At 42.5% G+C, this 14,340-nt stretch overlaps 1 protein-coding gene across 11 annotated transcripts in view; it reads left to right on the forward strand.

The window, feature by feature from the left end:
* The window catches only part of HSF2BP (heat shock transcription factor 2 binding protein), a 155,135-nt gene that overhangs the window by 30,264 nt on the left and 110,531 nt on the right, over window positions 1-14,340 (forward strand). For all 11 annotated transcript variants that reach the window (XM_055279843.2, XM_063640522.1, XM_063640521.1 and 8 more), the window contains exon 7: window positions 8,313-8,430. In XM_055279843.2, the coding sequence (XP_055135818.1) occupies window positions 8,313-8,430 (118 nt within the window). The remainder of the gene's footprint in view (window positions 1-8,312; window positions 8,431-14,340) is intronic.

A 14,340-nucleotide genomic window follows, 5' to 3' on the forward strand; every position in this document is an offset into this window, starting at 1 on the left:
GTGATTTTCTCTGGTGTGTTTTAGTTCATTGCTTTTTATTTTTAGTGCATCTATTACAGATTTTTGCTTTGTGGTTACCATGAGGCTTACAAAAAAAATCTTTAGATATAACAAGTTATTTTAAAGAGATGACTTATCTTTGATCACAAAAAATAATAGAAACAAAGAAAAAACTAAAAATACCCCTATGCTTTAACTCCATCCCCCATATTTTGACTTTTTGTTAGCTCAATTTACATATTTATATTACCTGTCTTTTAATAGGTCTCTGTAGCTCTGATTGTTTCTGTTTCTAGGCTTCATACTAGAGTTTTGCGTGGATTGCACATCATGAGTACAGTATTTGAGTATTCTGGGGTTGTCTGTGTACCAGTGTGTTTTATATTTATTTTATATGTTTATTTAAGTATTTCTTTTTCCAGTGGGTTTTATACCCTCAGTTTTTTTTTCTTCCTGCATGTTAGGGTGTTTTTCTTTCAGTTTGAGGAACTTCCTTTAGCATTTCTTCTAAGATAGGTCTGGTTGGTGGTAAATTCTCTCAGTGTTTGTTTGGGAAAGACTTTATTACTCCTTCATATTTGAAGGATGGCTTTGCTGGATATGATATTCCTATGTAGTGTTTTCTTTCTTTCAGAACCTTGAAAATATCATCCCACTCCTTCCTGGCCTATATGGTTTCTTCTTCTTCTTTTTTTTTTTTTTTTTTCTGAGACAGAATCTTGCTGTCTTGCCTAGGCTGGAATGCAGTGGCACAGTCTCGGCTCACTGCAGTGTCCAGCTCCCAGGTTCAAGTGATTCTCCTGCCTTAGCCTCCCGAGTAGCTGAGACCACAGGCATGTGCCACCACGCCTGGCTAATTTCTGTTTTTTTAGTGGAGACAGGGTTTCACCATGTTGGCCAGACTGGTCTCAAACTCCTAACCTCAAGTGATCTGCCTGCCTTGGCCTCCCAAAGTGCTGGGATTACAGGCATGAGCCACTGTACCCGGCCTGGCCTGTATAGTTTCTGTTGAGAAGTCTGTCGCCAGATGAATTGGAGTTCCTTTGTTACTTGCTTCTTTTCTTTTGCTGTTTTTAAGTTTCTCTCTTTATTTCTGAATGTTGAGAGTTTGATTAGTATGTACCTTGGGGTACACTCATTTAAGTTGACTCTGGTGTTCTGTGGTCTTCCTGTAGCTGGATATTTATATCTTAAGTTTTAGAAGTTTTCTGTTATTTCTTTGAATAAGCTTTCTACCCATTATTGTTGCTCATCACCTTGTTGAACATTATAATTCTTAGATTGGGTCTTTTGAGGTAATTTTCTATATCTTGTAGGTGATGTTCATTCCTTTGGTTTTTTCTTTTTCTCCTCTCTGTGTTTTTGGATAGCTTGTCTCTGAGCTCAGTGATTCTCTGCTTGATCCATTCCGCCGTTGAGAGCCTCAAATTAATTTTTCAGTTCAGCAAATGTATTTCTCAGTTCCAGGATTTCTGTTTGATGATGATGATGATGATGATGATGATGATTTTTTAGAGATGGGATCTTGCTCTGTTACCCAGCCTGGAGTCTAGTGGTACAATTCTAGCTCACTGCAACCTTGAACTCCTGGGCTCAAGCAATACTTCCACCTCAGCCTCCTGAGTAGGTAAGACTACAGGCGATCACCACAGTGCTTGGCTAATTTTTCATGTTTTTTTGTAGAGATGGGGTCTTGCTATGTTGCTGAGGCTGTTCTCAAACTCCTCGCCCCAAGGACCCTATCTCAGCCTTCCACGGTGTTGGGATTACAGGCATGAGCCACTGTGCCCAGCAGTTTGATTGTTTTAAGTTTCAATCTCTTTATTAAATTTCTCTGACAAATTTCTGAATTACTTTTCTATGTTATCTTGGAGATCACTGAATTTCCTTAAAACTACTATTTTGAATTCTTGGTCAGAGAGCTCACATATTGCCATCTTGTTAGAGACAGTCACTGGTTCCTTGCTTTGTCTGTTTGGGGAGGCCATGGTTCCCTGTTTACTGTTGTTTCTTATGGATATATGTCTATGTCTTTGCATTGAAAGAATATTGATTCCAGTCTTGTCTGTCTGGGTTATTTTGGTTTTTATTGGATCTGTTTACTTAGAGAGTCTTTGTAATTTACTTGTTGAATTTCTTCCTTTTTTTCTGCTAGGTTGCTGCCTCTTTATAGGCACTAGATGGTGCCTTAAGCCCAGGTTTACCTTGGCTCTAGGGAACCATCAGAGTGTTGCCCATCCCGAATGGGGGAGGTCACAAAGAGGATAACCCGGCAGTGTGGGAATACTGGCAAAGCATCTGTGCCCAGGGGACCTGTGGGACATACCTTCTACCGTGTGCATCTGCTGAACAGCCACTCTGATTTGGTGTCTTCTCTGGCCAAGTTACAGAGCAGAGTTTCCAGGGTTGGTAATAGTAGTTCTGCTTCCCCACTTGGCCTCTGGCTATCCTCAGGGATAGTTTCCCTTCAGGTACTTACAGTGCTTCCCATGGGTTGAAGCAGGGACAGGTCTTCTGCCAGGGAACCTAAGATGGTGGGACAGTAGTTGTTCACCTCCATCTGCTTTTTCCAGTGTAGCAACTGAGTTGGGGAAATTTTCCTCACGCTTGGTGCTGGGCACATTATGGAGAGGGGTGTCACAGGTATGAAAGTCCAGTTGTCTTACTGTCTGTTCAGAGTTTTTTTCACTTGTTTGTTGCCGTGAGAGCTGTCTGATCCTCATATTTAGAGTTCTGGGATATTGCTGCTGATAATCTTGGAGCTGCTGTATGTTCGTTTTTAGTTTTCTGTTGGGAAGCAGTGAAGCCAACTTGCTTCTATGCCACCATTTGGAACCAGAAACTCCTTGTTTCCCATATTTTAATTGGGTTATTTTCCTTTCTATTACTGAGTTGTAAGAGGTATTTGTAATATACTAATACCTTAACAGAGATATGATTTTGAAATACAGCCATACCTCAGAGATACTGTAGGGTTGGTTCCAGATTACTGCAATAAAGCAAATAGCACAATAAAGTGAGTCACATGAATTTTTTGGTTTCCCAGCATATATAAAAGTTGTGTTTACAGCGTACTTTAGTCTCTTAAGTATGAAATTAGCTGGGTGTGGCGGTGCAGGCTTGTAGTCCCAGCTACTCAGGAGGTTGAGGGTGCAGTGAGCTGTGATTGTGCCACTGCACTCCAGCCCAGGTGACAGAGTAAGATTCAAAAAAATAAAAAAAGAAGTTTATAGCTTTCTTTTTTTTTTTTTTCTTTTTTTGAGACAGAGTCTTGCTCTGTTGCCCAGGCTGGAGTGTAGTGGTGCGATCTCCACTCACAGCAAGCTCCGCCTCCCGGGTTCACGCCATTCTCCTGCCTCAGCATCCTGAGTAGCTGGGACTAAGGCACCCGCCACCGCGCCCGGCTAATTTTTTTTTTTTTTTTTTTTGTATTTTTAGTAGAGACGGGGTTTCACCATATTAGCCAGGATGGTCTTGATCTCCTGACCTCGTGATCCGCCCGCCTCGGCCTCCCAAAGTACTGGGATTAACAGGCGTGAGCCGCCACGCCCAGCCAGCTTTAATTCTTATATTCAGATCTTTGATCCATTTTGAGTTAATATTTGTATATGGTGTGTGGTAGGTATCCAACTTCCTTCCTTTGCATGTGGATATCCAGTTGTTTTAGCACCATTTGTTCAAAAGATTATTCTTTTATCATTTCTCCATTGATTTGTCTTGGCACCTTTGTTGGAATTCAGTTGACCATAAATGTGAGGATTTATTTATGTACTCTCAATTCTACCATTGATTTATATGTCTATCATTCTGCCAATACCCTATTATTACTTTTTCTGCTCAAAATAAGATGAAATTATTACAGTCTAAAGCAAAAGTATCAGACATAGTACGTCTCAACTCTGTATATCCTTTTCAGCATAAATAGTTGACACCAGATTCTTTTTTTTTTTTTTTTAAATGGGGTCTCACTCTTAATCGCCCAGGCTGGAGTACAGTGGTGTGATCATAATTCACTGTAGCCTCAAACTCCTGGGTTCAAGCAATCCTCCCACCTCAGCCTGGGTAGCTGGGACTATAGGCATGAGCCACCACACCTAGCTAATTTTTATTTTTATTTTGTAGAGACGGGGTCTCACTATGTTGCCTAAGACTCATCTCAAACTTCTAGGCTCAAGCGATCCTCCTACCTTGGCCTCCAAAATTATTGGGATTATAGGTGTGAGCCACTATGCTTGGGCCAGATTTATTTCCTTTTTTTTTTTGAGACTGAGTTTTGCTCTGTTACCCAGGCTGGAGTGCAGTGGCACTACCTCGGCTCACTGCAACCTCCGCCTCCCAGGTTCAAGTGATTCTTCTGCCTCAGCCTCCTGAGTAGATGGGATTACAGGTGCATGCTACCACACCTGGCTAATTTTTGTATTTTTAGTAGAGATGGGGTTTCTCCATGTTGGCCAAGCTGGTCTCAAACTCTTGCCCTCAGGTGATCCACCCACCTTGGCCTCCGAAAGTACTGGGATTACAGGTGGGAGCCACCGTACCTGGCCCCATTTCTTAAATTATGTAATTACTATACTAACCTCTAGAATTACCTATAAACACTTTTAATGAAAAATGAACCTAGAAAAACCATTTTAACAGAAAAATTAACTGGCAGTTTTTTAGTTTTGGTAGATGGTAACAAAGTCAATTCTATGGGCCTTGAATTGACTCACAAGCATTCTGGATAGATTAAATATCAGTAAGCAAAGTACAAATTACCATGTAAAACAAACAAAGAAATTCCAACAGATTGACAAATACTGAAGCTGTGTAGGAATTTATTCACATTTATTTTACTTTGTAGTTCATGTTTTAGTGATATTTAATGAAATGCAGCATTGGCATTTGCAGTTACAATACTGGATATATGATACAGGCTTCATTTACCCGTACATTTGTTGTGTTGGGCATTGTTGCTTGCTATGATATATATATGTATATATTTTTTTTTTCTTCAGCGATGTATTAGTAATGTTTCTATTTTCTATTGCTGTGTAACAAACCTCCTCAAAATATAAAGTCTTAACATTTATCCTAGGAGATCGAGACCACAGTGAAACCCCATCTCTACTAAAAAATTAGCCGGGCGTGGTGGCGGGCGCCTGTAGTCCCAGCTACTCGGAGAGGCTGAGGCAGGAGAATGGCGTGAACCCGGGAGGCGGAGCTTGCAGTGAGCCGAGATTGCGCCACTGCAGTCCAGCCTGGGCGACAGAGCGAGATTCCGTCTCAAAAAAAAAAAAAAAAAAAAAAAATTTATCTTGCTTGTGGGTCTACGGTTTGGTCAGGCTTGGCAGGGACAGTTTGCTGTTGCTGCTCTCCAACATCTGGGGCCTTAGCTGGGATGACTCAAATTGTTGAGGGATGGAACAGCTGGGGGCTAGTGGGGTGTCTTTTTCTCTCTTCTTCCCTCATACAGTCTCAAGGCTTCTTCACTGTGCTATTTCTTATCCTTTTTTTCCTTTTTTCTTTTTTTTTTTTGAGATGGAGTCTTGCTCTATCACCCAGGCCGAAGTGCAGTGGCGCAATCTCAGCTCACTGCAAACTCCACCTCCCAGGTTCACGCCATTCTCCTGCCTCAGCATCCTGAGTAGCTGGGACTACAGGCGCCTGCCAGCGTGCCTGGTTAATTTTTTGTATTTTTAGTAGAGACAGTTTCACCATGTTAGCCAGGATGGTCTCGATCTCCAGACTACGTGATCTGCTCGCCTCGGCCTCCCAAAGTGCTGGGATTACAGGCATGAGCCACCACGTTTTTTCTTTTTTTTAAAAGACAGAGTTTCGCTGTGTCTCCTAGGCTGCAGTGCAGTAGTGCAGTCTCGGCTTACTGCAGCGTCCGCCTGCTGGGTTCAAATGATTCTCCTGCCTTAGCCTCCCAAGTGGCTAGGATTACAGGTGTGAGCCACCACGCCTGGCTAATTTTGTATTTTTAGTAGAGACAGGGTTTTGCCATGTTGGCCAGGCTCATCTGAAACTCCTGACCTCAGGTGATCCACCCACCTTGGCCTTCCAAAGTGCTGGGATTACTGGCGTGAACCACCACGTCTGGCCTCCACTGTGCTATTGCTGTGTGGTCTCTTCATCATGGCAGCCTTAGGGTAGCTGGACTCTTTCATAGTGACTCAGGGATCCTAGAGCAAGTGGCAGGAGACCAAAGTGGAAATCTTAAGGCTTCTTCCTGTCCATCCTTGGAAGGCTCATGGTGTCCATTCTGCTGCATTCTACTTGTTACAAGTGAGTCGCAGTGTAGGTGACTACTCAAGGGTCTGAACATGAGGCCAGGCCCACCTGGTAGCCATCTCTGGAGTCAGGCTACCAAATAGTTCTGCTTTTCTGCTGGGTTTCAATATATTATCTGAAGTTATTTACATGAATAATGCTTTCCCCTGAAAAGCTACCTAAAAGCTATCTGTTCTGTGTTTCTGATGCCAAATGCTTACTTGCTTCGTTTTTCTCCTAAAATATTTCCTTAGTAAAACTAGAATGTGTCATATTCTGGAAAATGTACCTGTCAGGTTAAAATTCATTGACCAAAGAAGGTAAGTTTATGTCATTGAAAGGTCCTGTCCTCAATAAAGTTATGGCTGTCATCAAAGTGTGTACTCGAAGACACAGCACCAATGATATGGTTAAAATGCTGCAAAGACAAGTAGAAAGGGGGAAAAATCTGTTAGGCTTAGTAGAGTTTACTATCCCTCTTGTGGTCCATCTGAGACCAGGTGAACAAAAGTAAATAGTAATGTCAAAGATCTGAGTTCATGAAGCTGGCCTGGTAACATGAAATCTTATATTCTGCCATCAGATTACATCCAGTCAAAGGCAGAACAAATAAGTGATAAAACTCAGCTTCCATTTTTGATAATTCTTAGCAAGCCAAAATAGAAGAAGACTTCTTTAAACTGATAAAGGGTATCTACCAGAAACAGATCAGACATCACACTTAACTGTGAATTTTTAGAAGCGTTTCCATTAAAATCAGGAGCAAGGCAATGCTGCTGCCCCATCTCTTTTCCACCTTGGTCTCGTCATTTGGCTTAGAAATCTTAGTCAGTTTGAATCATGCTTTCCTGTCAGACCCAACTAAAGAAAACTCTTAACAAACACATACATAAATGCACTTGGATCATTGGATACTTCGAGGTATTTGGAAATGTTGATGGAGCCTGTAATGGCTGCAGCGCTGCCCATTGAGAGCAGTGTACACTCCATCTGATCTTCAGGCCGATTCGTAGGGCCTCAGGCATGAAGAAATGGGATACTTGCTGTTCCACAGTGGGACGTAAAATTGAGAAAATAAGTTTTCTTCAAAATCCATTTTCATACTCTTTTGACTACATATAATTTCAGTTTTGTATCATGGCTAAAAGTTATTAGCAAATATAGATTGAATATGCCTTATCTGAAATGCCTGGGACCACAAGTGTTTTGGATTTTGAAATACTTGCATTATACCTACTGGTTGAACACTCTAATTCAAAAATCTGAAATCTGCAGTGCTCTGTGAGCATGACCTTTGTGCATCTTTGTCAGTGCTCAAAAATTTTTAGATTTTGGAGCATTTTGGATTTTGGGTTTTCAGATTACGGATGCCATTAAAAGTGAATTTTCACATCCTCAGTCCCAGATAAGATAATCAGCCCCCACCTTATGTTTGGATCCTGACTGCCCACAGCTGTTTAATGCAGCACTTGAGCATAGTGACTGCAGACTTGGTTAGATTCCAGGGCTCTGTTTCACTCTCTCGGCACTTGCTAATCACAGTGCACATTACTTAATATTTCAGTAACTCTTGTGGTTGTCAGTGATTCTTTCTGAGCTGTCATTTTTGTTGATAATACTTTTCTTTTTTTGAGACAGGGCTTTGCTCTGTCACCCAGGCTGGAGTGCAGTGGCATGATCATGGCTCACTGCAGCCTCTACCTCCTGGGCTCGAGCAATCCTTCTGCCTCCACCTCCTGAATAGCTAGGACTACAGGTGCACATACCATGCCTGGCTAATTTTTAAATTTTTTGTAGAGATAGGGTCTTGCTGTGTTGCCCAGGCTGGTCTTGAACTTGTGGCCTCAAGCAGTCCTCCCACTTCAGTCTCTCAAAATGTTGGGATTACAGGTGTGAACCACCATGCCTAGCAATTTCATTTGTAAATACCTCATTGTCAGCTGTGTTTTCATTAGGTCTTTTAGGAGAAAAACAGCAACAAATACTCTCTTATGCACAAAATTGTCTAGGTTCTGAGTCATAACGATCTTGATGCTTTGTTTCATTTTCTGTTGCAGATGTTGCTGCTATAGCATGTGGTCGTGAATTCTTGGTTAATTCAAGCCGGGTGCTCTTGGACACCATATTGCAGCTTCTAGGAGACTTGAAGCCAGGACAGTGTACCAAACTCAAAGTGTATGGTGGATAATGTTAAAAAGTTAATTCTATTTACATATTAATTAGACTGTGCTGATTGGGCCTCTCTTTCAGGTAAACACAGTTAATTTTGGTGGTAGTTCTAAAAACTAGAAGAAATAAATTGCCTGGAGAAGTTAAGGGGATGCACTGTCTCTTAAATAGCGTTTTAGAAAATAAATTTAAGGAAGGAATGTTTTCGCCTTACAGCAATCAGTGAGTCCCAAATACTATCACATGGTACTTCATGGTTATGTCAAAATGAATTTAAATAGGTATCTGTTATGGTAGCACCACACTTCCAGGTACTAAAATCTGTATTTGTTTTCTATTTTTATGTAACAAATTATCACCAACTTGGTGGCTAAAACAACACCATTTATTATTTCATAGTTTGGTAAGTCAGAAGTCTGAGTGGGTTTGAGAGGTTCTCTGCATAGGTCAAAAGTGAGGTGTTTTCCAGGGTGGGATCTTTTCAGAGAATCTGGGGGAGGAATCTGCTTCTGGGCACTTTGAAATTGCTGGCGGAGTCCAGTGTCTTGTTTCTAGGACCAAGTTCCCTGTTTCCCAGCTGGCTGGTCAGCTGTGGGTCAGCTGCTGAGGCAGCTTGCATTGCTTCTCACAGGGGCCCCATCTTCAAACCACAGTAGCTCATTGAATCCTTCCCACGTTTCCAGTCTCTTGAGACTTCCTCTTCTGCTACCAGCAAGATGAAACTCTCTCTGCTTTTGTTCTTTTGTTAAAAAATTTACTTCAAGAAGGCAGAAGCTCTGCTTCTTATAGATTTGTGTGTTTAGATTAGGCATACCTGGATAAACTCCTTTTGAAACTCTTGAATCAGCTGCTTAGTAACCTTAATTACATCTACAGAATCCCCTTTTCCAGGCAATGACATAATCAGCGTGTGATAATTTATAGTCCCAGAGATTAGGGCAGGAAATCTTGGGGAGAGGGGCAGTGTAGGATTCTGCCACTCACACTGTTTGTTCTGAGTGTTGCCTTTGACTTCTTAGAGCATCTTTATTTTTTAATTTTTTTTTTTTAAAGAGACCGAGTCTCTACATACATTGCCCAGTCTGGCCTCACACTCCTAGGCATTCAAGTAATGCTTCCACCTCAGCCTCCTGAGTATCTGGGACTACAGGCATGTGTCACCATGCCCTGCTGTGGAGCACTTTTTTTTTTTTTTTTTTTTGAGACGGAGTCTCGCTCTATCACCCAGGCTGGAGTGCAGTGGCGTGATCTCGGCTCACTGCAAGCTCCGCCTCCCAGGTTCACACCATTCTCCTGCCTCAGCCTTCCGAGTAGCTGGGACTACAGGCGCCCGCCATCATGCCCAGCTAATTTTTTGTATTTTTAGTAGAGACGGGGTTTCACCGTGTTAGCCAGGATGGTCTCTATCTTCTGACCTCGTGATCCGCCTGCCTTGGCCTCCCAAAGTGCTGGGATTACAGGTGTGAGCCACCGCGCCCGGCCTAGCACTTTTTAAAAGTAAGAGCTTCTGTAAAGTCTGTGCCAGGTACTTCCAACACGTGTGTCATCCTGGCCTTGGTGTCTCTTCATTGTTTTTTTCCACTAGAGTTGAGATTTTCCTGTTTCTTCGTATGTCAAGTAATTTTGGATTTATCCTGGACATTTATGTGATCACTGGTCTTGTTTAAATCCTTGGGAAATGCTGGTGTTTATATTTTCACAGGCAGTCAGCCCCTTTGGGTCAGATTCCAGCCAGCCTTTTCTCTGTTTGGTTTCAGTGTGTCGTCCTGTTTTCAGTCTTTACAGTGCTATTGGAACTGCCCCTCGTGAGTGCTGCCCAGTGGCCAGTCTGAGACCTGGGTGGTCTGGATCTTAAGTTCAGAGTCTTTCAGATGCTGTTTATGATCAGATGCACACAGGCACAACTTGGGATGAGGCCAGGAATTTATAAACAACTTTGAGGGGTCACTTTGAGCTGTTAACTCTCTGGGTACATTTTAGTTACCTGGGACTGCCTTTTTCAGTCCCCCACCTGGAATGCTGGGGCTTCATACACCCTGCTGTGTCCAAGTGCCTGCAACTCTGCCCTCATCCTGCCCTGCGGCGGGAGTTGAGAAGCTCTTAGAGCTTTCAGGTGTAAGGAAAAAATTCCTTTCCCCCAGAGTTTGAGTTACCTGGGGATGTCCCCACTGCTACCGTGCTTGGTTGCTGGCAAGAGACCCCTTTCCCACTCATTGTGCCTCACTAGAGACCTTCTCCTGGTGCTCTGTGTGTGGCTCAGGGCTACTTCTGGGTTTTGGAGCTCCCTCGAGTCCAGGCCAGGGACACTAGAGGAAAAAGTAGTAAACTCTCTGCTGGTTTAGTGGTTCTTAAAATTTTGATCTTCTTCCCCTATCTGCCTGCTACTATTTACTTTTCAGAGTCCCCAAATAGCTGCTTCATGTGTTCTCTTTGGAATTTATAGCTGCATTCAGTGGAAGCGAGACTGGAGGGTGTGTTCAGGCCATCTTATCCAGAACCAAGCTTTCTAGTCCATTTTAATATTTTGTGCTAACAAATACATATACATACATAATACATATAATACAGTGTTACATATGTGCAAAAAAAAAAATTTTTTTTTTTTTGAGATAGCGTCTTGCTTTGTAACCCAGGCTGGAGCAGTGTTATGAACATGGCTCACTGCAGCCTCCACCTCTTAGGTTTAAGTTATTCTCCCAGCTCAGCCTCCTGAGTAGCTGGGACCATCGGTGCATGCCACCATGCCTGGCTAATTGTTAAATTTTTAAAATTTTTTGTAGAGACTGGGTCTCTCCATGTTGCCCAGGCTGGCATAGATGGTTTTGTTTGGGGGTATAATTTTACAAATTGCTTGTGGATCTAGTTCATTCCTTTTAAGTACCTTGCATCAAAGGAGATGTAATATTTGGATTATCCTTCTCTGACTGATGGGCATTTAAGTTACTTTCGGGTTTTACTTGACAAATATAATGCCGTAGTGAACATCTTTGATAAACTCTTTGCTAACCTGTCTGAGAGTTCTCTAGGAGTTTTCCCAGAAGAAATATTTGAGAAGTAGGACATGGACATTTTCAATTTGATAAGATACTGCCAAATTGGTCACCATAGTGTACATTTCCGCCTGCACCATGTCAGTGTTCTTGTTTCCCACGTCCTTGTCAGCACTTTGCTATTTATTATATTCCTCTAAAGAAAAAAAATATATGTGTATATGGAGAGAGAGAGAGGTGCCGGGGGAAGAGGGGAGATACAGGGTCTTGCTATGTTACCCAGGCTGGAGTGCAGTGGTGCAATCATGCTCACTGCAGCCCCTACCTCCAGGGCTCAAGTGATCCTCCCATCTCAGCCTCCCAAGTAACTGGGGTCCCAGCTACTCTGCATGCCACCGTGCCCAGCTAATTTTTTTTTTTTTTGGTATTTTTTGTAGAAACAGGGTCTCACCTTGTTGCCCAGGCTTGTCTCAAACCCCTAAGCTCAAGTGATCCACCTACCTCGGCCTCCCAGAGTGTTGGGATTATGGCGTGAGCCACTGCACCTGGCCTTAAAGAGTATTTTTATCATCCACCTATCATCTGTGTGTCTTCGTCCTTCTCTCCCTTCCTTCAGATTTAGATTGCCAGTGAGGTTGAGGCTCTTCACATGTTTTTACCATTCCAGTTTTTCCTTTGAGTCACCTGTCTGTGTCTTGTGCCCACTTTCCTGTTGGGCCACATTTTTCTTAGTGATCTGCTGTAGGTCTTTGTGTGTTCTGGATGCTAATCCATTGCCTCTTTTGCTTCTGTGGTCTGTACAAGGTCCATATTTATGGGCCAGCTAAAGTCCCCCTTCAACTTCCAAGGCAAAGCTGTGTGTGAGGGCTGGGTCACTTCTAGCCTCTCTGGTTCCAGTCCCTGGAGCTCTGAGCCTTTGGGTCCTGGTGAGCTCTTGTTGGTTGCAGTGGGAGATGGGGAGAATTGCCTTCAGAGCCATTCACTGACTTTCTTGGCAGTCTTCCATTTGGCCACTGAGCAAAGCTGTGTGTTTAGCCTCTATCCTGACTCGGGATCTCAGCATGCACCAGCCTGAGAGGGGCCTTTCCCCTGGGATCTTTGGCTGCCTTCCAACATACTCATGGCTTGTTCCCTCTCACCTCATCTCCAAGGCACTGTTCTCCCCTCTTTTCACCTCCCCCACTTCACTAACACCCACCCTTGAGTCCTCTGGAGCCCCAGGACCTTTCTCATGCTATAAATCAGCCTCTTTTCTTCCTGGCCTCCCCCTGCCTTGGGTATAGCTTGCCTCTCTCTGGGGAACTACACTTTCACTGCCACTTTCATGATCGAAGGTCACTCATTTTCAGCAGTTAGTACCTTAGACCCAGAGATAGGGGTTATTTTTTTCCTAGTTGCCCATTTTTTAAAAAAATTTAAATTTAAATTTTAGATTCAGGGGGTACATGTGCAGGTTTGTTACAAGAGTATATCGCGTGATGCTGAAGTTTGGGCTTCTATTGAATCTGTCACTCAGATAGTAAATATAGTACCCAGTAGGAGATTTTTTAGTCCTTGTTCCTCTCCCTCCCTCTCTCCTTTTGGAGTCTCCAGTGTCTCTTGTTCCCATCTTTATGTCTGTGTATACCAAGGGTTTAACTCCCACTTATAAGTGAGAACATGCAATATTTGGTTTTCTACTTCTGGATTAATTCACTTAGGATAAGTGGATGCAGCCTCCAGCTGCATCCATGTTGCTGCAAAGGACATGGTGGTGTTCTTTTTTTCTGGCTGCATAGTATTCCATGGCTTATATGTATCACATTTTCTTGATCCAATCCACTGTTGATGGACACCTGGGTTGATTCTATATCTTTGCTATTTTGTTTTGTTTTTGAGACAGGGTCTGGCTGTTCCATCCACACTGGAATGCAGTGGTGCTATCTTATCTCACTGCAGTCTGAAACTCCTGGGCTCAAGCAATCCTGCCTCGGCCTCCCAAGTACTTGGGATTGCAGGCATGTGACATCACGCCTGGCTAATTAAAAAAAAATTTTTTTTTTTGGTAGCGATAGGGGTCTCACTTTCTTGCCAAGGATAGTCTTGAACTCCTGAACTCAAGTGATACTTTCACCTCGGCCTCCCAAAGTGCTGGGATTTCAGGCATGAGCTACCACTTATCTTTGCTATTGTGAGCAGTGCTGTGATAAACATATAAGGGCAGGTGTCTTTTTGGTATAACAATTTTATTTTCCTTTGGCTATTTACCAAGTAATGGGATTGCTGGGTTGAATGCTAGGTCTATTTTTAGTTCTTTGAGAAATCTCCAAAGTGCTTTCCATAGGTGCTGAATTAATTTACATTCCCACCAACAGTGTATAAGAGTTCCCTGTTTTCAGTGGTTTTGCCAACATGGTGTTTTTTGACTTTCTAGTAATAGCCATTTTGACTGGTGTGAGATAGTATCTCATTGTGGTTTTGATTTGCATTTCCCTGATCACTAGTGATGTTGGGCGTTTTTTCATGTTTCGTTGGCTACATATATGTCTTCTTTTAAGAAGTGTCTGCTCTTGTCCTTTGCCTGCTTTTTAATGAGGTTGTGTGTTTTTTTCTTGTTGATTTGTTTAACTTAACTTCCCTATAGATTCTGGATATTAGACTTTTGTTGGATCCATAGTTTGTGAATATTTTCTCCCATTCTGTAGGTTGTCTGTTTACTCTGTTGATAGTTTCTTTTGCTATGGAGAAGCTCTTTATTAGGTCCCAATTGTCAATTTTTGCTTTTGTTGCAATTGCTTTTGAGGACTCAGTCAAATTCTTTGCTTAGACCGATGTCCAGAAGACTATTTCCTAGATTTTGTTCTAGAACTTTTATAGTTTGAGGTCTTACATTTAAGTCCTTAATCCATCTCGAGTTAATTTTTATCTGTGGTTGGAGGTAGGGGTC

This window comes from Symphalangus syndactylus, chromosome 5 (assembly GCF_028878055.3).
Source record: "Symphalangus syndactylus isolate Jambi chromosome 5, NHGRI_mSymSyn1-v2.1_pri, whole genome shotgun sequence".
Taxonomy (NCBI): domain Eukaryota; kingdom Metazoa; phylum Chordata; class Mammalia; order Primates; family Hylobatidae; genus Symphalangus; species Symphalangus syndactylus.